At 49.7% G+C, this 25,333-nt stretch overlaps 1 protein-coding gene across 14 annotated transcripts in view; it reads left to right on the top strand.

Moving 5' to 3' along the window:
- Positions 1-25,333, top strand: part of CPNE2 (copine 2) — a 91,580-nt gene that overhangs the window by 8,654 nt on the left and 57,593 nt on the right. For 13 of the 14 annotated variants that reach the window (XM_068955367.1, XM_068955364.1, XM_068955366.1 and 10 more), the window contains one exon: positions 16,707-16,903. In XM_068955367.1, the coding sequence (XP_068811468.1) occupies positions 16,736-16,903 (168 nt within the window). In that variant the 5' untranslated portion in view covers positions 16,707-16,735. Of the gene's footprint in view, positions 1-16,706; positions 16,904-18,013; positions 18,264-25,333 lie in introns of all 14 variants that reach the window. The other variant, XM_068955369.1, reaches the window with a different exon arrangement.

The raw sequence follows: 25,333 nt of genomic DNA, 5'->3' as shown, positions 1-25,333 counted from the left end.
ACTGTGTGGGTGAAGGAGAGAATCAGGACTAACGGTGTAAGGAGGGAGCTTGGAGCCAGTACAGGACTGCCATAAGGGTGCTTGCGTTCCCCTTGTCCTGGGGGAACAGCAGCTCCCCTTAGCTGCAAGCCAGCTGCTCAGGGCAGAGCAGCCTTGTGTAGCTCCGGTTTCCACTTGGATGGGGGAAGCAGCTGGAGTCCTGCTCTGGTCAGCGTAGGGGAGGCGAATGGCAAATTTGGGCAGATAAGTTTTGGAGATGATATGCTTTCCGGATGCAGTCAGGAGCAGAATTTGAATCAGGACTAGTTAAATACGAAAAGTGACAAAGAAAGCTGCCAGCGCCCTTTGGGTTGAAATCTGGTCCTTCATCATGAGACACTTACTTTGCTGGCTCCCCTCTCCTGGAGTACAGCAGCCATGTCACCACATACAGTGATGGCAAGTGGCAGTGGAGATGTTGGATTTGTGTTTTGATGTACATTTGCAGAGGCTGCCTTGGCTCTTAACTGAGCAGGGGAAGGTGCTTTTGATTTGCTTTTCAGATAATTAAAAAAAAAAAAACCACACAAGACGAGCAGTGGATGGTGCTGCCTAGGCCTGTGCTTTACTGATAGTATGGGGAGGCAGAAACTGAGTTTGCCAGCGCTCGTGGGTCCTGGTGAGGGGAACATTGCTCCTCTCTGCCCAAATCATTGTCTGTCTTCAAAGCATCTTTCCTACCTCCAGTTGTTGATAGCCCTCTATATGGTCTTAAATCACAACAGGGAGATGACGCGTTCTGCTAAGGCAGTCAGGCCTGCTTTGGTGTGCCGCTGCCCAAGCAGCAAAGCCCCACACATGGTTAGCCGTGTACCAGGGCTCCCGGCTGGGGTGCGCAGTAGTTGAGTCATTCTGTTGCACAGGAGAGCTGGCGTGGAGCAGATACCACTGCGAGTGGGTGCTTGTCTTCAGATAGGTTCGATCACGTCGCTGCCCTGGGCTTCAGATGTGTCCTAGCAGTGCCAGCCCAGGCAGCTCACAGGCCTTTGGTTAGACCCTCTGGGGGAGGGTAGGGGAGATGGGAAACAGGCAGAGAAATGAGATGCTTTGCCCAAGCTGATGTGGGAAGTCTCTAGAAGAAGGCAAATGGGGACAGTCACATCCTCATGTGCTGTAGTTGTTGTAGGTAGGATGTGTGTCCATGGCTGCGGCTGCTACTCCAAAGGCAGCAGTGGTACTTTTCCTCTGCAGAAGCGGGATGGAGCTGGTAGAGCTTTCTCCTCCCAAACCCGGTGCTCTGGAGATCAGATCCTGCTTGACCAGTGAACAGTGACATCTCTCCGGCCCCCCCCCCCTGGCTCCTCATTGTCCGCAGAGAGCCCTGCTGGGGTCTGGATTTCCCACTCCTTAGGACGCAGGCTTGGTTCCCTCAGTCAGGTTCCCTGTGTGATGAGAAAAACGGCTTGACTGTCCCAGGGGAGTAAAGGGAACGGAGCAGAGTTTAATTTATCAGTGCTTGCAAAACACTTGGAGCCTGCAAGGCCTCTTGTAAATGCTAAGTATCACTGCTAAGCAGCACTTCCAGGTATCAGAGGAGCTCTGCCAGCGCGACCAACGGTAAATAATAGCATTTCCTAATCCCTTTTCCCTCAAGGGTCTTGCGTGCCCCACCTGTTATTACACTATTATTATAGTGTAATATATCGTGCTATTACTGTACTGGTTAGTGCCCTGACTTCACAGGGCACTGGGGAAGCTGGCTGCCTTTGTACGTGTTGGATGGGGTCCCTGCAGACCTTGCCAAACGCCCTGGGAGAAAGGCAAGTGGAAGGGGGATATTCCCGTTCTGTGGCCGTGGGAAAGACGAGCAGGCTGTGAGGAAGCAGGGCAGCAGTCTCCAAGTGCACGAAAGGCTGTTGCCAACAGGGAGGGAATAAAGGAGCTTTCCCATCCACGGTGGGTAGGGCAAAGAGTGGCTTGAGCTGCAGCGATGGAAGGTTTCTAATGAGAAGGGTGGCAAAATACAGGAATAGGCTGCAAGGAGGGCACAGGGTCTGCCGAGGACAGTTTTGTTGAAGCTGGTCCTTCCTCGCGCCTGGCTCTTGGGGTCCCTTAAGGAAGAAAATCAGGACTGGGGCTGGCATGTAGGAGATGCTCAGCTTGGGATATTTCCTCACCAGTTTCTACCTGGTGTGTGCCCATGCATCCTTGGCATCTCCAGGGCAGCCTTGGCAGGATGCTCAGAGCTGTCCCAACCCTGGAGCTGCCCTGGGAATCTGCCACAAGCTGACACATCCGGGTGACACAACCCTGAGCGTGCCGCTGGCCCCCACCTTGGGCTCAGCAGCATGTTGTAGAACCTCTTGGCTCAATGCCCAACTAGGGAGTCCTTTGCTCTCTGTAAGTTGACAGGAGGAGAGAAACTAGATAGCAAAATGGAAGGAGATAAGACATGTCTGCACAGCACTGATTCGTGCTGCTCCTCTGGGAGTTTCAATGCCAACATAAATGAAATTGTGATAACCTTCCTGTGACTGCACCCTTGGCACCCCAGGAACCTCGATGCCTGTCCTGAGCAGGTTGAGAGCCACCCTCCTGCTCCCCAGAGCTCTACCCTGTCCTTCCCATGGAGCTGGTTGCTGATGGACGTTCTCAGGCGGTCCAGGGAGCAGAACCCATGGGTGCCACAGACTGAGTCATGGCTCCTTTCCTTGCACAACATAGCCTGAAAGGGTGGCGTCCTGGCTGAGCCCTCGTGAGCCAGCTGGCTGCCTGGGGTGGTTTTGGGAAGATCCCCTCTTCCCCTGAGCAGCAAGCAGACGTGTCTCGTCTCCACCGAGCCAGCGACCTGTCTGAGCTGGGGAAGGGGCTTGAAGTCTGGGTGACCAGCAGTCCAGGGTAGATCGAAGCCAAATCATGTGCTGCTTTTAATCGCCTTTGTTTTCCCATGATAGGAAAGCAGTCTCTTGCTGAACGTCCTGGGCTTCTCCTGGCAGTCCCTCACTGGAAGATCTGGAGGAGGTTTTATGGCTGCAGTGGGTTTCATGTCACCTGTTACTCGTGTGAGGCAGGGAAGCAGTAATCTTTGCCCCTGTAGCAGGCACTTGGTCATGGGTCTGGAAAGGCTGGATGAGGCCTGGGGAGCAGGTGATGGAAGGCTTGATGGGACTCTCAAATCTGTGAGTTGGAGATGCACATCCCAGGGCTGCAAAGGGAATGGTAAAAGTCACTGTGGGTAGGTTCCCAGCAGAGGTCCCGTGAGTTGCTCAAGTGACTCAGTCTCAGCAAAACACTGCTCAGGGGTTACAGGAGTGCTTTTACTTGCTGAGCATTTCAAAAAGTTGTTGCTACAGGGCTTAAGCAAAAGCCTTTAAAGTTTGAGCTGGCACGAAGAGAAAGCACAGTAACAGCGATGGCTTGACTTCATTCTGGCTTGTGGTTCCTTAGAAAGGAATCCATCCTTCTGCATGGGAAGTGCGTCTTTCTTCAGGTTTTATCCTAAAGGTACAACTCAAGCTTCTGGTTATCAAAGCTTGGATGTTGGTTAGTGGGTCGTTCCCCGTTATCCTTCCTGTTGCCATCTGGAGGTGGATCTCCTGCTGGTTAAACTATCCCTTTGTGGTCTGCTGGTGATGTTGGCATCCCTGTATGTCCTGTGGCAATGACAGTCCTGTCCTTTGGGAAGCCATGCCGTTGTCTTGCCAGCCTTGCCTCATGCCTTCAATGAGTATCAGACAGTAAGTGTGGTCCATGTTTCTGTGCAGTCTGTGTTTCCATGCATGTAACTTCTCCTGCAGGCAGAACTGGATGTTCCCAGCTCTTAACTCTTGAAAATAGGAAGTGCTGGAATTAACACTGGCTCTGGGTGCAACCTTGGCTAGTCCTGAGTGCTTTTTCCAAGTGTTAAGATACTGGGCAAGGAATTAATCTGGCCTCACTCTAGCCACCTAAGGGTTAAGCTAATTGCCCTAGGTTCCTGGAAGCTGGTGGAGAGGGGAATACCACCTGTTTACCTGAGACCCCCTACCAAAGTACGAAGTACCTTCTTAAGATACCAATCTCTCTCCATTGACTGTAGAGGAAGCTTGGCCTTTTGCCTTATTTTTTAGATGAATTCTGCCTTGTGCTTTTGCTCCCTTCCCATTTATTACTTCCCTGTCAGGTTCTGCTACAAGTCTTATATCCTTCACTTCTCTCTTCTTCTTCACCACCCCAACCCAGTCCATCCTGGGCGTTATAACACAGCAGAGTTCAAGGAGAAAATAAATAGCATTTTATCACATTGTTGAAAGCCTTCCACTTTTCAACATGCTTTTGAAGTATGATGCCCCCATCATGTAAGATGTAAAGCTGGAAACAGTAGAGTTGAAAAGAACTAAGAAAATCTGTAGCTTGAATTAGTTTGTAAGCGCTCTACTTTTTGGAAGAGTTATCTCTGAGTCATAAGGGTTTCTATCTTGGCCATGAATGCCATTGACAGACTTCTCACGAGTGGCTGTATTTGTCATTGCATAATTTATTCCCCTTCTGAGCTTCCGTGGAAGAGCAAGACCAGTGTTACTGTCTGGCCTGCTTCTCTGCACTGCTTGCATGGCAGAAAGGGCCCTGACTGAGTAACGTTTAGAGATGGAAACTTAATGAAAATGTAGCCTTGGGCTGATTTAAAACAGTCCTTGTAAGCTTGTGTGGGGTCCCTGTGAATGCTTTGGCTTAAACAAAAGGTTTTGTGTGTAATTAGAGCCGAGATGCTGTTCTAGTCCACAGAGTTTCCATTTCCTATTTTGGCATTTTGTGATTACTTTGACTTTGCACTGCAAGGCTTTTTTGGAGTTAAACCCCATCTCCCTCTAATTCTCTGGTCTGGCCAGGGAAGAGAAGCGTGTATCTTTTTCTTGGCCAGGCTGTCACTGAAGGCGTTTTGTGATTTGCGTTTCAGTCAGCGCTGCAGAGCCTGGCTCATTACGAGACCACCAGATATAGCGAGGTGGACTTGATGATTGTCTTCATCTCTGATGGCCTGGATGATCAAGCTGTTTCCTCCACTTGAATGCCTCATCCAGGTGTCTACACCACCCTACTGTCTTGCTCTCGGTCTCCTGCCTGCTCTGGATTTGGCTCCTGGAAAATTACAAGCCTTGCAGCTCTCATTTTTTTGCTCTATTTTCTCACATGCATGAGCCCGCTCAGCTGTTGCCTCTTCAGGTTATTTAATTTGTCGGCTCTGCCTCTGTTTCCCCCACTCTGAAGTGTGTGCATGTGTGAGTACACATTAGCAGCATCGAGCCTCCTCTTTAGCTCCATCACTGAACGTGTTAACTCAGGTCCTGGTGAGTGGCCTGTGTCCAGCCTCATGCCCTGTGCTGAGACGTGAGGACTGGCCAAGCGCTCTGACGCCCGCGTGCCCCTGTGTTAGGGAGCTGCTGTGTCGCTTGTTGAAGAAGAGCCAGTAAGCGCGAGGTTGGCGTGGCTCGAGGCTCATAGTGCCTTCCTGTGGCCTGGGCTGCCCATGTTACAGCATCTATTTCTCCAGAGATTATTTATTTCCTAGCCTGTTGCTTGTCGGTGGTGATCGCCCTGCCGTGTGCGTGAGGGGTGTACTTTCCACGTCTCCTGGCCTTGGCACACCTCATTGGACCGGCTGTGACTTGGGAAGGACTTCCCGTCGTTGTGCAATGTGTGGGAGCTGCTCTTTGGCGCACTTCTAAGCATCAGGAGCACAGGGCAAACATAATACTCTTTGCTGAGTGATACCCTCCAGGATGTGTATGCAACAGAGCATGGGGCTGCCTGGGAACAGGTGATAGGACAGGATCAGTCTGTTAGGGACTGCTTCGCTCTCTCAGCCCAATCTGATCTCGTGAAGAAGTGCAGTTTGGCCCTCCCAGGGATCCAGGAGTGGTGGGGTTGTGCTGCCAGCTCAAGGAGAGCTGGGGTTGCGTGCTGAGCTGCGGGTCTGGGTAACAGCCACCGTATTCATTTTGCTTCCGTAACATGCTTTTAGAAAGAGCTTTGGGGTCACTGGGTTAAATATTGGGTTAAGCCTTGCATTACTTAGCTACCCCCTTAGACCCTGCCTTTCATTTCTGAATCCACTCCTGCCTGTGGCTGGCACAGCCCAAGCCTCGCTGCATTTGCTGTACCTGCCAAGGCCAACCATTCAAACGCAAATTGTTGTAGAGCTACTGCAAAAAAGGTGTTGGAACCATTTCCCAAACCATTAAAGACACCTTCTACTCCCTCCCACATGATAAATTCGTTTAGATATTGCCAAACAGCATTTTACTGTGTGAAAGCAAAGTTCTCATTGAGTAAACGATGGAACTTTTTAGCCTGAAGAATACATCTTTCCCTGTAAGTGCCTGAAAATAAGGAGTGCTGTGAGGTCGGGCTTGTGTTCAGTATGCTTGTCTGGGACTTTGGCTCATTTTCCATTTCTGCCACCGTTTCTTCTTAGAGCCTTGTGCTTTTACCCCATCTCTGTTCCCCTTGTGAGCCGCAGGACAATGGGGATACTTGCTTGCCTCTCCCAGGGTGCTAGGAGTTGTAGTTGTGAACATCTCTGATGCAGCTGGATAGGGCAGAAATAGGTGTAATTAAGAAAGGAAATAAATGCCTTGAAGTGTTTCCAAATAAGCATTGCTGCTGCTGTTTGTCTAATGTACAGATACCTGCAGCTTTTCCTAATGTTATTCAAAGTGCAGGGATGGGTTGAGCTTAAAGATCTGGCTTATTTTGACACAGTATTTCCTGCTGGATCAGACCGTGGGTCTGATCTCACTTCTTTAGCAGATACTGAGTGGTATGGCTCTTGCCAAAAGTGTCACTGATTGAAAGAGGAATGCCCATAGAGTAAAGGGGTCGGAATTGAGCTCCTTCTTTTTAGTGTATGTTTGCTACAAATGTGACGAAACGTGGACAGACGCTTTCTGGATGGGCTTAAATTAACCCACTTTGGGGGCCAGATCTGATGCTGCTGGAAGCCTGCTGCAGCCCCTGGAGCTACGTCAACAGATGCCTGCACTTCATGACTTTCAGGCACTTAAACCACTGGTGATTTTGGCACAGAGGACTTGTGACCACCTGGGCATGACTCTGTCAACCATCTTCCAACCAGGAGAAGTTTATTTGCCTGCTGCCTTGGTATCGTTGCAGCCTCTGGCTTTTTGACCACGTGTTTTTGGCAAGAATGTAGCTTCTTCAGCAGGCAGCTTGCAGGGGATTTGGGCTATGTGCCAACCGTTTGCAGCTGAGTCCTGAGTGAGGGGACACCCATTGTCGAAGAGTTGAGTTTGTGCTGCAACTTTCCCTTGATGGGATTGCTGGCTAAAATCTGCCTGAAAAGGCTGTTGAGAAGTTACTGGAGGGAGCAGTTTTGGAGAAAAAAGGCTGGAAATGGTTAAACTGTGACTGCCTAAGCATTGTTTCTTTAGGAAGCTGCTCCACTAGGGTTGAGGCCAGATGGAAGTTTTTGATGTAGTCTCTGATCGTATGCAGATACTTGACAATGGAGGGCTGACCACCGCTGCGGTAGACAGGAGGGATGAAGCATCAGGTGCCCCCAGCGACTTGCCTGCGACGACACCATGGTCCGGCAGTGAGCCAGAGTCAGCCTTGAGGTTGCCCAGGCCACCAGCCAGCAGCCATTGTCACTGCTTACTCACGATGGGATCTTGCAGGACCAGTGCAACGAAACCTCACATCAGTGATTACCTGTTGAAGCAGCGTTAGACATTGTTTCCGTCAGGAAGGGTTTGTTTGGGAAGCTGCATATTTATTTTGAGACCCTTTTTTCCGCTGTGTCAGACCCCTGATGCTTCCCTGGCAGACTGGACTGAGGTTTGCATTTCCACTGGTGCCAGTCTGGGGCAGGATGTGTGAACCTTTCCTGCAGTTGGGTCTGTGCCCCTTTCATGTGGATCTGCAGCAGCTGTTGGCAAGTGAAGAGCCAAGCATGCGCTCTCTGTCCATTGTGCCCAAATCTGCTGCGTTGGAGGGTAAGTGCTCAGCAGTGAGCTGTGGGGTGGCACTGTGGAAGAGGCAAGCAGCCCCCGGCACAGGGAAAGGGGGAGGATAGGTTGATAGGATGCAGGGTGAGTAGGCTGTAAAGGCAGGGAAAAGCCTAGGGATGTATTTTCAGGGGCCCCAACATATCTCAATACAGTTGTTCTGCCTCTGGGCTGCTTCCTCTGGCAAGCGCTGTGGGACTTGCTCACAGCGTGCCATCGTGGCAACCAGAGACATCACACGTAGTGTTTTGTGCTGGGATGGGTGTAAAGAGAGTGTTAGCCAAGTCCATCACGTGCATCCACACCGTGCCAGGTCTACCTTAAACCTGCTGGAATTTGGGAGACCTGAGTTCAATCCCAGCCCTGCCACCCATATGGGGATACCTAGCTTCCCCATAAAAGGGGAGAATTGCTCTTTCCTGCTTCACAGGAGAGAAATACAATGAAGATCTCCTGATCGCAGAGGGTACAAAGGTAAATCATCACAGTGAGTTTTCTGGACCAGTGTGTTATGGAGGAGAAACACCTATTGTATTTGCTGCTGGGGCTGAGCAAAGGGGGTCCTGAGCACTCCCTTCCCACTTCAGGTTTGCGTTCTGCAAACCTCGAGGTCAGGTTCATATCCACGCCAGCCCCAGGAGAGCAGGAGCCCTCCCAGCCTGATGTTTTGGAGGACAGGCTGCAGATCCACGTGGTGTTTCCATGTGAAAACGTCTTTCTGCCCGCAGTAGAGGTGTTTGCAGGAGGAGGCTTGCTCTTGACAGGACCGGCAGGGCTGAGTGGATCAGGACTATATATATGACTAATTGCACGTGTATTGACAAGGTAGCGAGGCTGTTATTAAAACCAGGTGCAAGCTGGTGAATGCACTGTGTTGCCTAGGCGAGACTGAACATCAAACCTTTTTGCTTTGCAAAATAATTCGGGAGATGACTGTGTTTGTTTACAGGAGGGCACGAAGCGGCTGAGGCAGGTTTCGAAGGCGGGGGAGCCGTGTCGGGCATCCGTCACAGCACATCCCTGCTTTTACTTGACTCTCTGGCTCTGCACATGCTGCGTTTCATCTTTGCTGCTGCTGTGGGCAACCAATTTCTGCATCCTAATGCTTTACTCTGTTGTTTCGATCTTCTGACGAGCCGCATTCACGTGTTCTTCTCCCTGCCGTGGGCACCGCGGCTCTCCCGCTGTGTCTCTGGGGTAACTCCGTCCGTCAGTAAGCTGGAAGATACCCTTTGTGTGAACCCAGATTTACCTATCTGATTGCGATCTCTCTGATTTTCCTCTTCCGGGAAAGGAATTTGCTTCTTCACTTTACTAAGACTATGGCAGAACACATTGACTGGGTAAACTGAGTCATGGCTAAATTTGGTGAAATATTATGAAAATCCCTAATCTTTTTTTCACAGAGGGGAGAAGGTTTCCTGAGGTGGATGCAAAGGGACTTTCCATAATTCGGTACAGTGGTGGCTATTGCTACTTCTGGGGCTGTTTCAAATATGCCTTGCATTTTTGGTGAAAATAAGCGTCCCCTTTTCTTTAGGGGGAAACAAAATCACTGAGGTTTGGTGGTACTGTTAATCTTTTTTTTTTAAAGGCCCCAAATGTTTTGTTTAAAACATGGTGAAAGGATTTGGATGATTTTTTTTCCCAATCACACGCTGTTTATGTTTTTTCAGAAAAGGGAGAGGAAGTTGAAACAGGCTGAGTGTGAGTAGGAAGGAGGAAGCAGGGGGTGGCTTAATTCTGTGTTTAAAATTAAAAAATAAAAAAGGCAATCTTTCACTAACTTGAAACTGTTGTGTGAAAACCTTTTGCACGTATTCGGGTAGCTCTCAGGTGGGCCACGAATCCCAGCCGTCTTGGGAGGAGCAGAGCTGGGACTTGTGTCTGTGCGCCATAATTGGGACTAAGTTGACCTGTGCCGCGACCTTGAATGCGAACTGGGGCCTGTGATCCTGGCTCCAGAAGAGATGTCGGCACAGGGTGAATGCGAGGTGCTGCACTGTGTCTGTACACGCCGGGGAGCTTTTTAACAGACGTAGTCAGCCTTGCGAAGCCTGCGTGTCAGGCTGCGGTTCAGTGATGCGGTACTGCCCAATTCAGGCTCCTAACTCTAGGTTAAAAATGCCGGGGCCACGTGCTGTCTACCAATTCGGTGGCATCGCCTCACCCTGCCGGTGTAGATTTATTCAAAAACTTGCAAGTGTGCACGCGTACCGGGAGGCTTTGTGCTGGGTCAGGTATCAGCTGGGTGGGCGCAGGCAGCTCCGAGCTGCCTTGAAGGCCCTCGTGCCTGTTGTGCAATTCAGCAACAGCGCGATTAGGCCTGTGGGGCCGCTCGTGGGATTTTTGTGCCTCACCCGCATCGCGTTTGTGCCTCTGTGTGAGCTGGCAGCGTGTGGCCCCAGTGCCGCTGAGCCCCTCGGACCTCATCATCTGCCCCTTGGTAACGGCTGCTGTGGTCATGCCCCCAAATTTAAACCCCTTAAGGAAACCGAGGTGCTTGGTGGGGGAGTGGCCGAAGGGGAACCTGCTGTCTAGCACATTTTTTGTTCTTCGTCTGCGAAGAAGTTACTGTTCTGTTTCCCTGAAAATTGCACATCTATTTCGTTTAGTAATACAAACTCTGACCTGATGTGATCTTCCCCTCCCCGTTAATGCTTAAAACAGTGCCATAGTGTGGCCAGAGCAACGTGCTTCTCGCTGTACTTCTCTTCCAGGGGACAGAAGAAAACCTCCCAAAGTAGCAGTTTTTTTTGAAAGATGAGACTCCTTCCCCTCCTTCTCTTTAAAATAAGAGAGAAAAAAAAACATCTGAGTGCTTCTGGTGGGTCCTTCTGCACACGTCCCACTGGAGAAGTCGGCAGAATAGTGGGTGCGTTCGCACATCGCAAAGCTCCTTGCTGCAGGGTGTCGTGGACACAGTGATTTACAGGTGACAAAGTCACATAAGAAAAACTACTTGAGGGCTATTAAGTATAAAGATGGGTCCAGCTCAGGGAATCCTTGAACTGTTAGCTGCTGGAGCCCAGGAAGTATCTGGGGAACGTGTCTCTGCCCTTGCCCTGTTCCTATTACTCACCTTTAGTCTGCTGTGGCCGACATCAGACAGGCCCATAGGGGCACTGGAGCTTTGTCCTTAGCCCTGAGGCCTTTTATCAATATAGGGCATGTCTGGCAATCCTGGCTGATGATGGAAATGCCTCTGTGTATTTCTGGGGTGCATTTTCAAGGTGGGAAGAGAGGGCCAGGGGTCCGGGCACATATGCATGGTTAGCTTGGATTGAATGCGCTCTGCTTTGTCTACTCTTGGAAGCTGAGTGTTCCTGAGCGAGGCTTGTATTTCCCTAGGAAACCACGTGGCAATTTGATAAGCGCAAACCTGGCAGCTGTGATTATATGTTCAGAGAATATTTGACTGCAGATGCCAAGTGAGTGGAAGGACTTTATTTAGGGTAGTGAATGCTGAGAGATGAGAACAAAAAAGGAGGAGAGACTGGAATATAGATGTTGGAGAGCCAGCTCTTGTGTATTTTCTTTTGGTGCCAGCTCAACTTCCCCTGAGTTCAAGGCATTTACTGGGGGGTTAAAATTTCTGCCACTCTCTCATTCAAGCCTTGTAGCGCCTCAGATGTGAAGTGTGTGAGTGAGAGAGAGACTTAACTGCCTGATGTGTTGTCCAGCTGCTGCCCCCATCACACTGCAGAGAATAAAAAAGGCCAAGTCCTTGCTTGGCATCAGTTCCCTGTCTCCCAGGGAAGCTAGTGGATTTGTGCTGGTTGGCATCAGGTGGCCCAGGGAGTATGTGTAGCGGGAAGAAAGGTGCTAGGGGTAATAAGTCTTTTTTTGCTGATGTACCTCTGCCAGGAGAGAGGGGGCTGGTCCTGTGGCTGACTTCCCCTTGGAGAGCTGGGCAAGACGACCACTAAGGCAGGATGGCGTATGTGGGTATATGTTATGGTAGGACCTACACACGTGTCTGTGCTCCGCTGGAGCATCACAGGTGTTTTTGGCCTTCTGCACCCTGCAGTACCTCTTAGTGTTATTGCAGAGCGACCTATCTCTTTGACGTCTTCATCGCTAATGGTGAGTTGGGCTCTGTGGACTGGGCTAGCTGGACCAGCAGATCTGTGGAGGGCATCTAGCCAAATACTGGTGATGCCTGTGGATTAAAAGATGGCTTTACTCAGGTCAGTCCAGCCCACCGCAGTCTGTCTTGACTGATGCTGGGGAGCTGACATCAGCTTCATTCCCAATATGTGAAGCCAAGTTGTGGCCCATGCTCAGGCACAGATATTTAGCCTTGGGATACCAGGATGAAACCCTTCCTGCAACATCCCACCAACTGCTGGGCACTGTCAGCACAGAGGCCACGGAGTGTGAGTTCCCCTCTTTTGTGGAAAAATCGTCTTTACTGGAGCTGGGGCTGTGTGGGGATGCGTTGGGTCTTTCTGTTGCCTTTTGCTTTCTTGGAGGGCCAAATACAGGGTTCTGTCCTTGGCACCTGAGAGACGGGGGATAGACTTTCAGGGCCAGATAGATGACTTAAAAGAGCCTCACTCTGGTGGCTTGGTCCTGTGCATCCTTAGGCAGAGAAAAGGGAGAAGCCAGTGTCTGAATTTCCGATTTTGGGCACCCGCAGTGCCTTTTGCATCTGGGCTGGGAGTGGATCCTTCCCAGCAGAGTCGAGTCTTGCCAGCACTGTGCCCTAACGTGCCCCAGGAGCAGGGACTGGCTGCTCATCTCCTCTTCCCCTTGCCCATGTTAACCGGGAGCTCTGCCTAACGTGGCTCTCCTCTTTCTCAGAGAGAGAGAGAGAGAGAGTGGTAGTGTGCCAGGCAGCCCTGGGAAAAAGCTTTTTCCACTGAGTCATTTGCTGCTGCCGCCGCTTTTTCTGAAGCAGAGGTGAGATTTGGGGGAAGGAGAGATGGAAAAACCCAACCTAGCTCTCCCTGCGTCTGCCAGCCCAGGTTCATGCCAGCACTGCTGCCCTGTGTTTGCTTTTAGGAGGGAGCCGCAGACAAACAGCAGCATAAATAGAACAGGCCTGGCTATTTTAAGACTTTGATTGCATCATCTGTGTATTAAAAACAAAAAAATCTTTGTTTTAGCTGCAATGGGCAGCATGGGCTTGAAAGAAAGAGAAGATGATTGATCCCATAAGGCTGTGACGTTTCAAATCACTTTTTCCCCACTGCAGGCAGGGCTTCGAGGTAAATGGGACCGGAGGATTGTTTTTCTTCCATGTGTCTCTGAAACCTTCTGTGTCCTGGATCATTTTAAATGCCAAAGGGATATTGCTCCTTGAAATTCCTGTTTCTCCTATGAGTTGCCGTTTTGGATTTCTTACTGCTGAAAATTGGGAATGACTGCGTTAAACTAATGAGAGGGGTTGTTCTGGATGAGAGCAAACCCCATTCCAGGAAGGGGGGAGGTTTCTGTTTCGAGAGATGTGCGGACATGCACGTGTCATGGCTCAGAGGTTTGGAAGTATGACTTTTTTTCCTCTTTTGCTGAATTCACTCAATATTAATCGCAACTGTGATATTTGAGGCTGACTGCTCAGAGCAGAGGTCTGTGTTGAGTGCAAAAGCCTGCCTTTGGCTCTGGGCAGGGGAAAAGGAGGAGAGGGGATGCATGCCATCCATACGCCAACATGTGCTCTGCTTTATTTGCCTGGCAGTTTGCCTGTGGGTCCCAGGAGGCAGTTTTCGGCAGCCCTGTGTTATGGTGGTGCCTGGGCTCTGCTCCCGCAAAAATGCGTGGTTGGGATTAGCACATCCACTGCTTGGAAGATTAAACCGAAAGGGAAGGGAGCAGCCCCAGAGCTTCCTCGTAGCAGCCAAAGAGTGCAAACATTTGTAAATATTTGTGCCTGGGCAAGATAAACAAATATATAAAGCAAGGTTTTATTCCCAGACAGAAGCAGATGGTTTATCGAGGTGGAGGAAGGTGATGTTTAAGGTTTTAAGATAAAGTGGGTGAGCCAGGGGCTGCTCTTGAAGAAGAGAGATATGGAGAGAGGTTTCGAACCAGCTGCTGAAAACAGTTTGCTCTGTCCATTAGTAACCCCAGCCAGAAAGGATTATTGATATAACTTAATTAGAAAATGCTTTTTCTTTCTTTTTCTTTCTCTCTTCCCTCTTCTCTCTTGAATACCTTTGATGTTTTTTGCCGAGTAATCTGCACATCAGAACGCAGAAATGTCATGTGGGAGATGGATGGGGCTGTTGCCGTAATGGTAGTGTAAAGTTCGCATTTATCTGTCGCAAATAGCTTTGATAGTAGACTTTTCCTGAGCTCTTATTATAACAGATGTTTTCTACCAGTGTCCTGTGAATCAGCCCATGCACCAGGTCATATAGTGGTTGTCACATTTGTCTTGTTCTTCTGTGAACAAAATAGTGTGACTTTTTAACTGATATGAGAGCCACTGCTTCCCCTCTGGCCTGGTGGCCAGGCTAGAATTTGGACTGAGCCAGAGCTCAGGATTGGAGTTTCCCACCTCCAACCTCAAGGACCTCGCTGGATCCTCAAGCTCTCACCTCTTCCTGCATGACAAACTGGAGATAGAATTCAAGTTTGGCCATCATGGCTTGGGCCCATCCTGGCTTTGCGTCTCACCTTGCTGTGACAGCCTGGAAGCATGTTGTATGGTGGGCTGATGACTTGAGATTTCCAGGAACCTTTGCCCTAAATGGGACAAAACCAAGGCATCAGCAGAGTTAATGTACTCCATTTGTGGGAGGATAGTTTCTTTCCGTCCTTGTCTTGCCCTGTGCTCACCAGTGGACTGCACAGAGAGTAGCTTTGTTGCTTTTCTGTCAGCAGCAGAGCAAGGATGGGACAAATTCATCCGTTTCCCAGCAGAGATGGCCTGGGAATACAAGGCTGGTCCCATGGGACTTGCTGGAATGGCTAAATGAGAGAGCTTGCCCCTCCCATGAGATCAGGGAGAAATTCCTCTGCTTTGAGTCGTATTTCCACTCTGCCACCGTTCAAAAGATGTCAGAAGAACAGTTTTCACGCTGAAAAAATGTTATGGGATTGTAACCCACCCTCCCCACCCCCCAGCAAAAAAGAAAAACCCAAAAACCAAAAACATCCCCATATATGTGTGTGTATAGATAGGTATGTGTGTGTGTGCAAAGGGAAGGGAAAAGGGGAAGCAAAGAAAGGGAAGAAAAGGGGACCCTTCCCCTGCTTAGATTCGAAAGCGTCTTCTGGAGACATTGGTAGGAGATGTGGCAGAGTGTTTGATGGTGTGGCTGTGACCTCCAGGTATCTCAAGCCACACTGGAGAGCTCCATGCTTGTGATGACATATTTATTTTCTGGATGGGCTGGACATGCTCACCCTGGGCTCTGTGTGCGTGTATAGGCATGTATATACAGACGTTCGCATATGTGTGCACACGAAACATCGAGCCTTTGGTGCACGGGGGGGACAGCGCAGCCTGTCTTGGAGCTGGCTGCCTGGTTAGCAGAGCGGTTGAGTCCCGAGAGCCTGTTGGCAAATCACTTTGCAGCAGCACTCGGGTGCTGCACAAGTGCCAGCCCTTACAAACAGAGGGGCTGAGACCCACTGCAGGCCAGACCCTTCCTCGGGCAGGCAGGTCCTCTCCTGCTGGTGGCTTTGGGCAGCCCCTCTCCCTGTTGCGAGAGCCCTGCAGTCGGGCAGGTCTGGTCATGTGCAGCCTACATTGTCTGCACGTCCCTCTTGCCCTGGCAAGGCAGCTCCTTCCTGAGCTGGAAGACCTCTGTAACCCAGCGCTCCCTGGTGTTTATGTACCCAAGGAGCAGTCTCTTGGTCTGTAAGTATTTGAGTCTGATATGTTATTGTGTGACGGCTGGGTGATGCAAATTACTCCAAGGTGGAGTGTGCCGGAGGGTGCATCTTAAGGGGTAGGGTAAGACTCTCTGCTCTGTGTTATTCTAGCATTGGCTGTTTAGATGGGTTCAAGCAATCTCATCTCCTCCTAGTGTAGCTCACACTTTCTGCTCCTTTACCTTTCATTCCCCTATATCCTTTTGCTTTCCTTTCCCCTTTTCTTCGATCCTTTCTGCTGATAGCTGTGAAGATCTCACTTCCCCTAGGTAATTGTTGGCACTTGTAGAAACCGGCAAGGGAGGGTAAATGTCAGAGAGCATCAATCCCTGCGAACGCAGTGAGGGAGAATAGCAGAAGTGAGCAAGGAACTTGGGCGTGAGGTGGGAGACCAGTGGCAGTGGAGCTGTCTCATAAACCTGTATTTATAGGAAGTGGCAATGGCAGTGATATCTGTTACTGAGCCAGCTCATACAGCTGCGCTATATGAGTTTTTAGGCTCCAAAGCCCACCTTCAGGTCTGCCTTTTCATGCCTGAGACGCTGTCTGTTTCTTCCTACTCTCTTGGGGAATAAACGAAAATCTCTGTTATTTATGGAGGTAAACCACCACAGAGTGTGGTTACGCTGTTGGGCTCCCACTCTGCAGGATATCTGCCTTTTACAGTATCCATGTGGAGAGGATAACTGGTCAAAACAGAAGGCTTGGTACCAAGAGAGGCTTATAACTTACTTTGTTTCAGGAAAGAGCTCATGCAAGAGTGTGAGACTCTGGATGTGACCACCTCTCTCTGTGCCCAACCCCCTGTGCCATCATAGCATTTCCTACAGTTGCGTGGTTGCCTGCCTTTTCTCCTTGCACTAATGTTTTTCTGCTTTATCTTGCATCCCACAGACTGTCTGGAGTTGCTACTGCTGGAGTCCATGGCGTATACAGTGAGCCCCACTCCAGCGGGGCCAATCGGCACCCAATACTGCGTTTGCAAAGTCGAGTTGTCTGTGTGTGGCCAAAACCTTCTGGATAGGGATGTCACTTCCAAATCTGACCCCTTTTGTGTCCTGTTCATGGAGATCAATGGAAAATGGGTAGAGGTAAGTCGTGAAGTTGTCCTGATTTCCAGCTTATATGATTTACCTAATGTCGATGTCTCCGAATGATGCTTGTATTTCAGTGCAGGCTGGGCAAGGGGGCACTGTGCTAAATACTGCTTGCGCGTGTCATGAAGGAGACTGTGTTTAAACTAATACGCTGCTTATCCAGACCAGAGAAGCACCGAGAAACCACCTTGGCTCCAACCCACTCCTGGGCTTCCTTCCAGTGGCAGTCGAGCGGAGGGGCAGAGCGGCGGTACCCTCGGCTCGTCCTTGCAGGGCTGGAGGTTCTGTCCAGACTTGGGATCTGAGAAGGGCTCCCAGGCCCTCGGTGTAGATGCAGCTGGAGAAAGCTCACCTCAAACCTGCAAGTGCTTAAGCAGCATTTGTCATTTTACTCATTTAAGTAGTCTCACTGAACCTAAAAGAGGCTACTTATGTGAGGAGAATTATATATGTTAGCTGTAAGATTATGGCTCCAATAGAGAAGGAATAGCTCAAATTAGGGGGATATCAGGCCATAGTTGTAACTGTTATGTAAACCATCTCGTTCCCCAGCTGTGTGCAGGAAGTCTTGTGTGATCAGAATTCAGTGAAAAGGCACGATAGCATGCTTTGCTCTGTTAACAAGTCCTGGAGGAAGACACACAGACTAAACAAGGACAGACCTTGATTCCTAACCAGAGCCGAGCCTCTATGTTACTCATGGTTAGATCAAATTGGATTAACATTTCTTTAAACAACTTTGTTTCCCTTCCCTCTGTGCTCAGGGCCCAGCCAGAGGCTGGCGTAGGAGTTCTGAGATACCAGCTCTTGTCAAGGTGCTTTTAACAGCAAGAAATAAAAATCTCAGGGGTGTACTTGCACTTGTGAAACTTCCAGCCAGCGTTTGCAAGTCGGTGTGGATGAGCTTTCAAAGCTACTTGGGGTTCTGGATGTCTACTTCCTAATAATATTTACCTTTTGATCAGGACAGAAATTTTTTTCAGTGTGCCCATCTCTGGGCAGTATCACGGTGCAAATGGCTGCCCCTTGAAGCTGCTGCAGAGAAAGGAACTACTTTGCCAAAGATCAGTCTCTCTTGACTTTTTTTTTCCTGTACTGAACCAGGAATTTCATGCCAGTTTGGAGGCTGCATATTGTGCCAGGGGAACGAGGGTGTGTGCGAAAGGTCTTTCAGTGCTCTCAGCATAAAGCATATAGAGATCTGTTACAGAGGGAAAAGCTGTACTGAAGCTGCACCTTTGAAGACTCCCTGCATCCCTTACCTTGAATGAAGCAGTTTCATCAAGGTCCGTTCTGGTTCCTCCATTAAACTGCCTTCCAAAGCAGAGACGAGAATTTCTTCAGTCCTCTCAAGGTGTGTTAACTCAAGGTGCAGGTGTATTAACTGTGCCACATGTGCTTTTGCTACTATTTCATTCACCTGGGGTGGTTTCTGTTTTGAGCTGACAGGTGGCATGATGACAGGTTAGATTTAATTGCAGATCTCAAAATATCACCTTCTGGCAAGGCACGTGGTGGGTCTACAATGATCTCGCCATGTTTAAATTGGTCCCAGTCACTTCTCAGTCTGCAGGAAGCTGGGAGGACCTCTGACTTGCTTATCTAAAAATACTAACCGTATGTGACCGTTAGATGGTGTGAGGTCCTCTTGGAACAAGGGGCAGTCCTAGGGCAGTCAAGATGAACTGTTCCTGGGATCCCAAGCCGTGTATAAAGCTGTGCTTTGGGTTTGACTTGAAGAGTTGCAATTTCTGAGGGACGGGATGGGCTGCATGATGGTCTAACAGGTCTGTCCTGCAGAATAGAGTTATTCAGGGTAGCTTGTGTTTGAAAACCTGGGGCCTTTTCCAAGAATTATATCAAGGTTGACAAGGCCTTTAAGTTGCATGTTTAATGAGCTTGCGAGCTGTTGTTTACTGAGAGGGGCAGGACCGTGGGACAGGGAAAGGCGAATATTGTGAGTTGGAGGCACAGGGAGATTGAGATCCGCTCTGTTCCAGATGGACGGCAAGCAGCTGGCAAATCCTGAGGAGAGGCCTTTGAACTCTTTGCACCTATTCATCTTTCCTCCTTACCAGAAATCTCCTGCATGCTTCACCTGCCATATTTAATACGGCAGGGAGGTGCTGAGGAGAAACTGCAGAGGATCTTGTTTCTTACTTGGTTTCAGAAGGCAGCTCCTTGCAAATAGGAAAGGTAATTCCTATAAGAACAGAAGATGGCGGGGACTAGCCTCCCTGCCAGCACTAGTTTTCCCTGGATTTACCAAAATATCCTGCCCAGCTCTGGGAGCAGTTGGCATGTCAGCGCTGAGGTTCTGTATGGAGACATACCCTGGCCCTGTTCTGTGGGGGGGGAGCATTCTCTCCCTCCCCAGCGCACAAGCTTACTCCAGGGCAAGGTCCTGCTGATGAAAAACTCTTTAAGGACAGGAGGATTTTCCGTGCTTGTGCTGTCCCTAGCTGTGGGTGAACAAGGGATGAGGCTGTTCTCTCTGAGATGCAAACAACGCACAAGGAGCCATTGTATGTTGTTGTTTCCAGTCCTCTGCTTCAACAGTATGAAGCTGCTCACCAAGCTAATGAAGTGTGAGGGAATTTACCCTTAGTGGCTGTCTGAATTATTTGATAGCATAAGTAAAATGCTGGCTTGATCCCAAGAATTTGCTTCCCAGAAAACCCACCAGCCAGATGTTTATTCCTTTGAAAATCCTCCTCCTGCTGGGAAGTGGCACAGGGGTGCCCCATCCTGCTGCAGGCACTGCAAGCTGCTTCTGGGATTGCGTGTGTGCGCACTGCCATCACTGCAGTTGACCCAGAGCTGCCCAAATTGACTTTGAACAACATTACCTTGGTTATTACCAGAGGTATTATAGCACCAGCAAGACATTTCACCTGGGTGACCCTTCCACATAGGTGCCAGCTTCTCAAACTGGTTTTAGTCTGCTCCTGGGAGGGAGAAGATAAGCTCTGCATGGGGATGTGATGGATACAGATGCAGGCCTGGTCAGTACAACACAAAACAAGTAGTGGGGAGGAAACTAGGTGGCCCTGTTTTTGTGGTGCCTGGACTAGTTGGGCAGCCTGGACATTTGGCCAAGGAGCTAGTAAATCAATGGGCATCACTGAAAGTATCCTACACCTGGTCTTCTGGGTGCCAGCGGGGTAGGTGTAGGGGAAGACCTCACTGCTGCCAGGGCCTGCAATGAAGTTAGTGGAGTTAACTCAGCAACCTAGATGAGATTAATGAGCTTTCCATCTTGTGAAGTGGCATCTCTTTGAGCTGATTGTGTTCTCAGGAATTTCTCTTTTGCTGTCAGTAATGTCTCAGTCCAGCAGTTTTGATTCCAGCATTTATTTTACAATACAATCAAACATGTCGATTTATTTTTTTTTTCCTCCCCGCTATTTTTAGCTTCTTTTTAATTGGCAAAATAGGCACTGGAAGTTGGTCTTGAATGGCAGATTGCTAGATGATCCGCTTCTGTGGTTTGAGTGGAGGTCAGCGTCTTGCAAAAACTGACAGGTGGTGCATTTACAGCTTCGCTGGCGGGCGCTGGGCTGCCTCCAGATAGAAAAGGGGTCATCATTGCTTCTGCATGCAGAAGGCTCAGGATCCCGGTGTGGCTGGCTGAGATCCGACTCGCTGGTCCAGGACTGGAAATCGTCTTGTACCCACACACACCGTGGTAGCACTGGATAGTTTGAGCTGTAGCTGGGCTGCCAGGGGAAGTGTTGCTGCAGCCAGGAAAGAGGGGCTAGCTGGCAATAGCCTTGCTGGATGGGCACTGATGCCAAGTCGCTGTGGTCACGCTGGCCGTATGGGCCTTCCCGAGCCCCCGCTGAGGGCTACTTTGGCAGCCAGAGCTCAGGCCGCCATGGTTTAGAGCTGAACTTGGAGGTGCTTGTGTTGTCCTGCATGGATTTCAGTCATACAGATATGCCTTTTGTCATGGCATTGCCAGGTTCCCAGGATAGTCACTGGAAGACCTCACAGATGAAGCTTTTGTAGCCTTGCTGTGTCACCATACGATGCTGCCTCAAATATCCTGGGAGGGTAGTACATCCTGAAATTTAAACATGGTCTGTCTTCATCCAGAGTGTCCATATCAGACTAATTTATGGCAAGAGGTGGGACAGGTGAAATAGGAGACTTGTCGCAGTTAAGGTAATTGGCCAAAAATGAATCAGTTTAGCGTCTGTAAGTGGTGGCTTTAATAACACAGCTAAATGCAGGGGGATGGATCGGGGCAGGCAGTAACAAGCTAAGCGGGATAAACCCATCCTGTTGCCTGTGCTGACAAGCATTAATGGCGTATATGCCTCCTCTGGACTGATTAGTGACAGACAGAGAAGCCACAAATATCAGCCCTCCTTTAGGACACAGGTCTCTTTCTTTAGTAGTCAGACCCAGCCATGCTCGTGCCAGCATCTGATAGCTGGGTGGTGGATTTGAGGCTGCAGTGCCTGGTAGTGCTGACAAAAAGGATTCTGTTCACTAGCTGTCAGATTTGTTCCCAAATGCAATTATTTTGTCTCACTAAGCTTAATAGGAACTAAAAATCTCTGTGAATCAGCCTTGAGGGAGAAAGGGAAGGGGCAGAAAACCCAAGCCAAGAAGTGACATAGAAATGGGTAACGTATTAATTTTCTGCCTGATGACATCATGTTGCAGAAGCCATGGAAGACCTAGTAGGGACACTTATGACTCAGCTGTGCGATTTCTTTTGTACCCCTTGTGAATCATCTTTCCTGCCCTGAGGATGCGATATGGTGGAGCATCACTACTCACTCGTGCTGCTGAGGGCTTGTTTGTCTTCTAGGCACAGCTTGGTCTGAGCTGGATATTTAAGCCATCAAGTCAGTTGCCAATCTTTTGGCCAATGTTTCTCGAGCTGTGGCTCCCGGGATGTCTCTGGAGGAGAGGGGAGGGGAGGAAGGAAGTACAGTGCAGAGACTCTGTTCCTCAATGATGTCCTTCCCACATTTCCTCAGTGCTGGAAGTGTCCCCCTTCCCCTGCTCCTCACTCTTGCTCTTGTCCAGGTCTGCGAACCAAGCACTGGTGCTCCATTCTAGCTAGAACTCTAACTACTCTTTCAGCTCAAGCTTTCTTTCTCACCTGTGACAGCATCTCCCAGGTGCTGGGGTTGCTTGAACATCTCTAGCAAACCTCCCTTCTGGAGCTGGAGAGCCCTTCAGCTAAGGCCATTCAACATAAGATCTGTCATTTGAGACGCTTTCCTGGTTTTCTGTTTGCTTTTTAGAATTGAGACTCTTGTCTGACCAGAAATCATTAATTAGCCTGCTCATCTCTTAAAAATCCTTGTTCTTTTCTGCTCTTGGCTTGCAAAGACAGTTCTATCCTTTACAGGGTAAATAAACGTATAAGTGTTCAGAGGGAAAGGGGAAGGAAGAAGCTGATGGAACGTTTGTCTCATGGTGGATGTGGTGTGAAAAGGCTTTGTACTTGATGGTCTTTGACAAATTTGAAGATGAAGAGCTACATCAAACCACAGATCAAAATACATGCAACAAGCAACTGGAAGCTTGCAGTTTAGGCGGGCTTCACACTGACAGTAGGCAGGTGGTTAAATACTTTCGCAGCTGGGTTTTGAAGGAAGCCCTCTCACTCTGCAAGGGTCAAAACATGTTTGCTGGATTTTGCCCCCCCCTTCCCTGGGTCACCTCTTTGGACTCCTGTTCGAGGTGTGTCCCTGCTGCTGGGCAATGAGGGGACCAGTTTTGGTGGTGAAGGCAGTTCTCCCCTTAGCCATGGTATTTTATTTGCAGCATTAGCAACCATTAAAAGCACAACACCACAACAGAGTGTTTCTGCTGTTCAGTCTCTCACGAGGTTGAGGTAAAACACTTGAGTTGGAGGCAGCAGAAGGGTTACTGAGATCTGGGACACCAAACTGCTCCTCTCCCTTCTCTCTGCTGTCCTGCATGTCCATGGCACGGCAGAATGTATTACATGGCTCGTAAGATCAAAAAGCTTGGCTGCACTCCTGTGGGTCTTCATAAGGTGCTGGACCCTCAGGACTGAGAGGAGTGTCTTGCATCCCCATGGAGCACATGTCCCCAGACCCGTTTTCAGTCCAGACTCTTCGCAAAGAGATTTGAGAGTGTGTGCATTTCCTCAAGCTGTGTTAACTCACTTGGCTGTGGTGACACAATGGTGTGTTGGACACTTCTCTCCCATCCTCCCAGCCTTGGTGTCTTTTTTAGTCTCTGCGAGCCTGGCTCCTCCTCCTCCAGGGTGATGTAGCATTGCTTGTGTAGAGGTAAGTAATGAGCGCTTGGGCGTCTGTTTGTGCTATGGAGGGGCTCCTGAAGATGCTGTTCTTTCTTTTCTTTCCCTTGTGTACTCGAGGGGGGGAAAAAAAGCCCTTTTTGTTTCACTTTTGTTATTTAGCATTCTGGTTTCATGGTTGGGCTGCCGCAGGGTGGAACAGCCCTTCCCGCAGAGGCCTGGCTCATTGCATCATCTGCTCTTACACAGTCCATCTACCTCCTCCAAGCAGCGAGGGAAGCACACTGAATGAATCGGGTGTCCCGGCCCCCCTGCTGCATCCAGAACAGCTCTCTGCTTGTCTTAGTCCTATAGCCAAGGAGGCGTTTTGGATAGTGGCTGGGCAGGGAAATGCGTAGGCAGCCTGCTGCCCTCCTCTCAGCTGCCCATTTGTCCCAAGGGGAAGCTGCTGCCTTGTATGAACTCACTTTTCATGCCGCCCTGATTTGGTCCCTGGCTTTCGATCACTCGGGGAAAGGGAGAGGAGCTGAAATCTGTCTCTGTGCCGCCTGCTGCTAGAGGAAAGCGTAGTCTTGTCTTGGAGGCTTGAAAGTGGATTTGTCTGTGTGCTGCTATTTAAATAGGGAGAGCTCATGGGTGTCCACTGCTTCTCTTTGAGCAGAAGTTTGAGGTCCTTCAGTACGGAGAGGTGGCAAGGAAGGAAGGATCTGCATGGAGCTGTGTTGCACTGGTCAGCTTGCAGCCCACCGGCATTGATTTATTTGATTTTCATCTTCCCAAAGGAGGCTATTCAGAGAACGTCGTATTAGCTTACTTGTTTTCCTGGCAATTAAGGCAGGCTAAGCGGCCAACTTTAAAAATACTGCGATAGTTGGTATATATAGCAAACTTACCACGTTTCCACTCAGTCCCTCCAAAACCAATCTCCTATGCTGAATGTGTTTCATAGGGACTAAGGTGTGTTCTGCATCTTTTTTTTTTCTTTTCCCCTCCTGTAATATGACTATTTCCAACTCTCCAGGTCTGGCAGACATCCTCTGCATCCTGCTCTCCTGTCGCTGCCCACAGATGTTAGGGCAGAGGCTGCTTCCCAGCAGAAGTGTTGCTGTGGGCGTGGGTTGTGTCTGCTAGCTCAGACCACTCCAGGGTTGGGTTTCCAAGCTGCGAAGCGAGGAACGGTGCTCAGCAGAGCTGTGGGTTGGTGGTGATGTCCAGTGTCTTCCTGCGTGCAGCCGTGAAGGAGGGAGCGCTCTAACACCATGTGGCAGCAGCTTTTGGAAGACCTAAGAATGGCGGGTGAGATGTGGGTACCACTGGGCTTGAAATGAGGAAGAAAACGTCTCTTCTTGCCATGGTGGTTGCTTTTAAATGACTTAGGGGAAGGAGTAGGGAGGATTTCACTTTGCTGGCAAAATGTTTTGTGCGATGTGTGGAAGGACAGCCTAGAGGTTTGATCATGAATGTGAAGTTTGGTCTGTTCCCTCCTCTGCGCTCAGCTCCCGGCGGCCCACCACGGACCGCATCCAGCTGATCCAAAGTCCTCCTTAGTGTAGACTTTCATTTGCAGATCTGGAGTCAGCTGAAAGCAAACTGGATATGGGTGGGATGAGGCCTCCTGGCTCAGGGTGACCTTCAGGAGTTAGCTTGTGGGAAGGGAACAGTCCGTACCTTCCCTGCTCTGCTTATGGGGTGCTGTTTCCCAAGGTGCCTCCTATACCACTGTTGTGACCCGGTGGAAAGGGTCGCAGGAGGGTGCATCCCAAGTAGTTTGGCTGCTAAAATGTGAAGGGCTCTGAGCATTGGGAAGCCCCCCGTTGTTGTGTTGGCAATCAGAGTTCAGAGACCCTTGTATGGGGAAGAAACTGCAGCTGAAAAGAAAGCAGTTTGGGACAGTCAGGGAATTGTTGGTGATCACTCTTGCAGTCTTTTGGGATTGTCGTCTCGGAGATGCAGCAGGCTCTGGACTTTGCAAGTCTTTGCTCTGCGAATCTCAACAGTGCTCCCTTTCAGGCGGCAGCTTGGGGCTCAAAGCAGCAGCCATTTCCAGCACTTGCAGCCAAGAAAAGCATGTCCACACTGGAGCCCCTGTGCACCCAGAAGCCTTTGGTCTAGGCAGGGATATTGTTCATGTGCAAGAGGCATGGTACCACCAGCTGAGGAGTCCATCTCCC

This window comes from Struthio camelus, chromosome 10 (genome assembly GCF_040807025.1).
Source record: "Struthio camelus isolate bStrCam1 chromosome 10, bStrCam1.hap1, whole genome shotgun sequence".
Taxonomy (NCBI): Eukaryota; Metazoa; Chordata; class Aves; order Struthioniformes; family Struthionidae; genus Struthio; species Struthio camelus.
The sequence above is the reverse complement of the archived record's forward strand: the minus strand, read 5'-3'. Positions and strand labels throughout refer to the sequence as shown.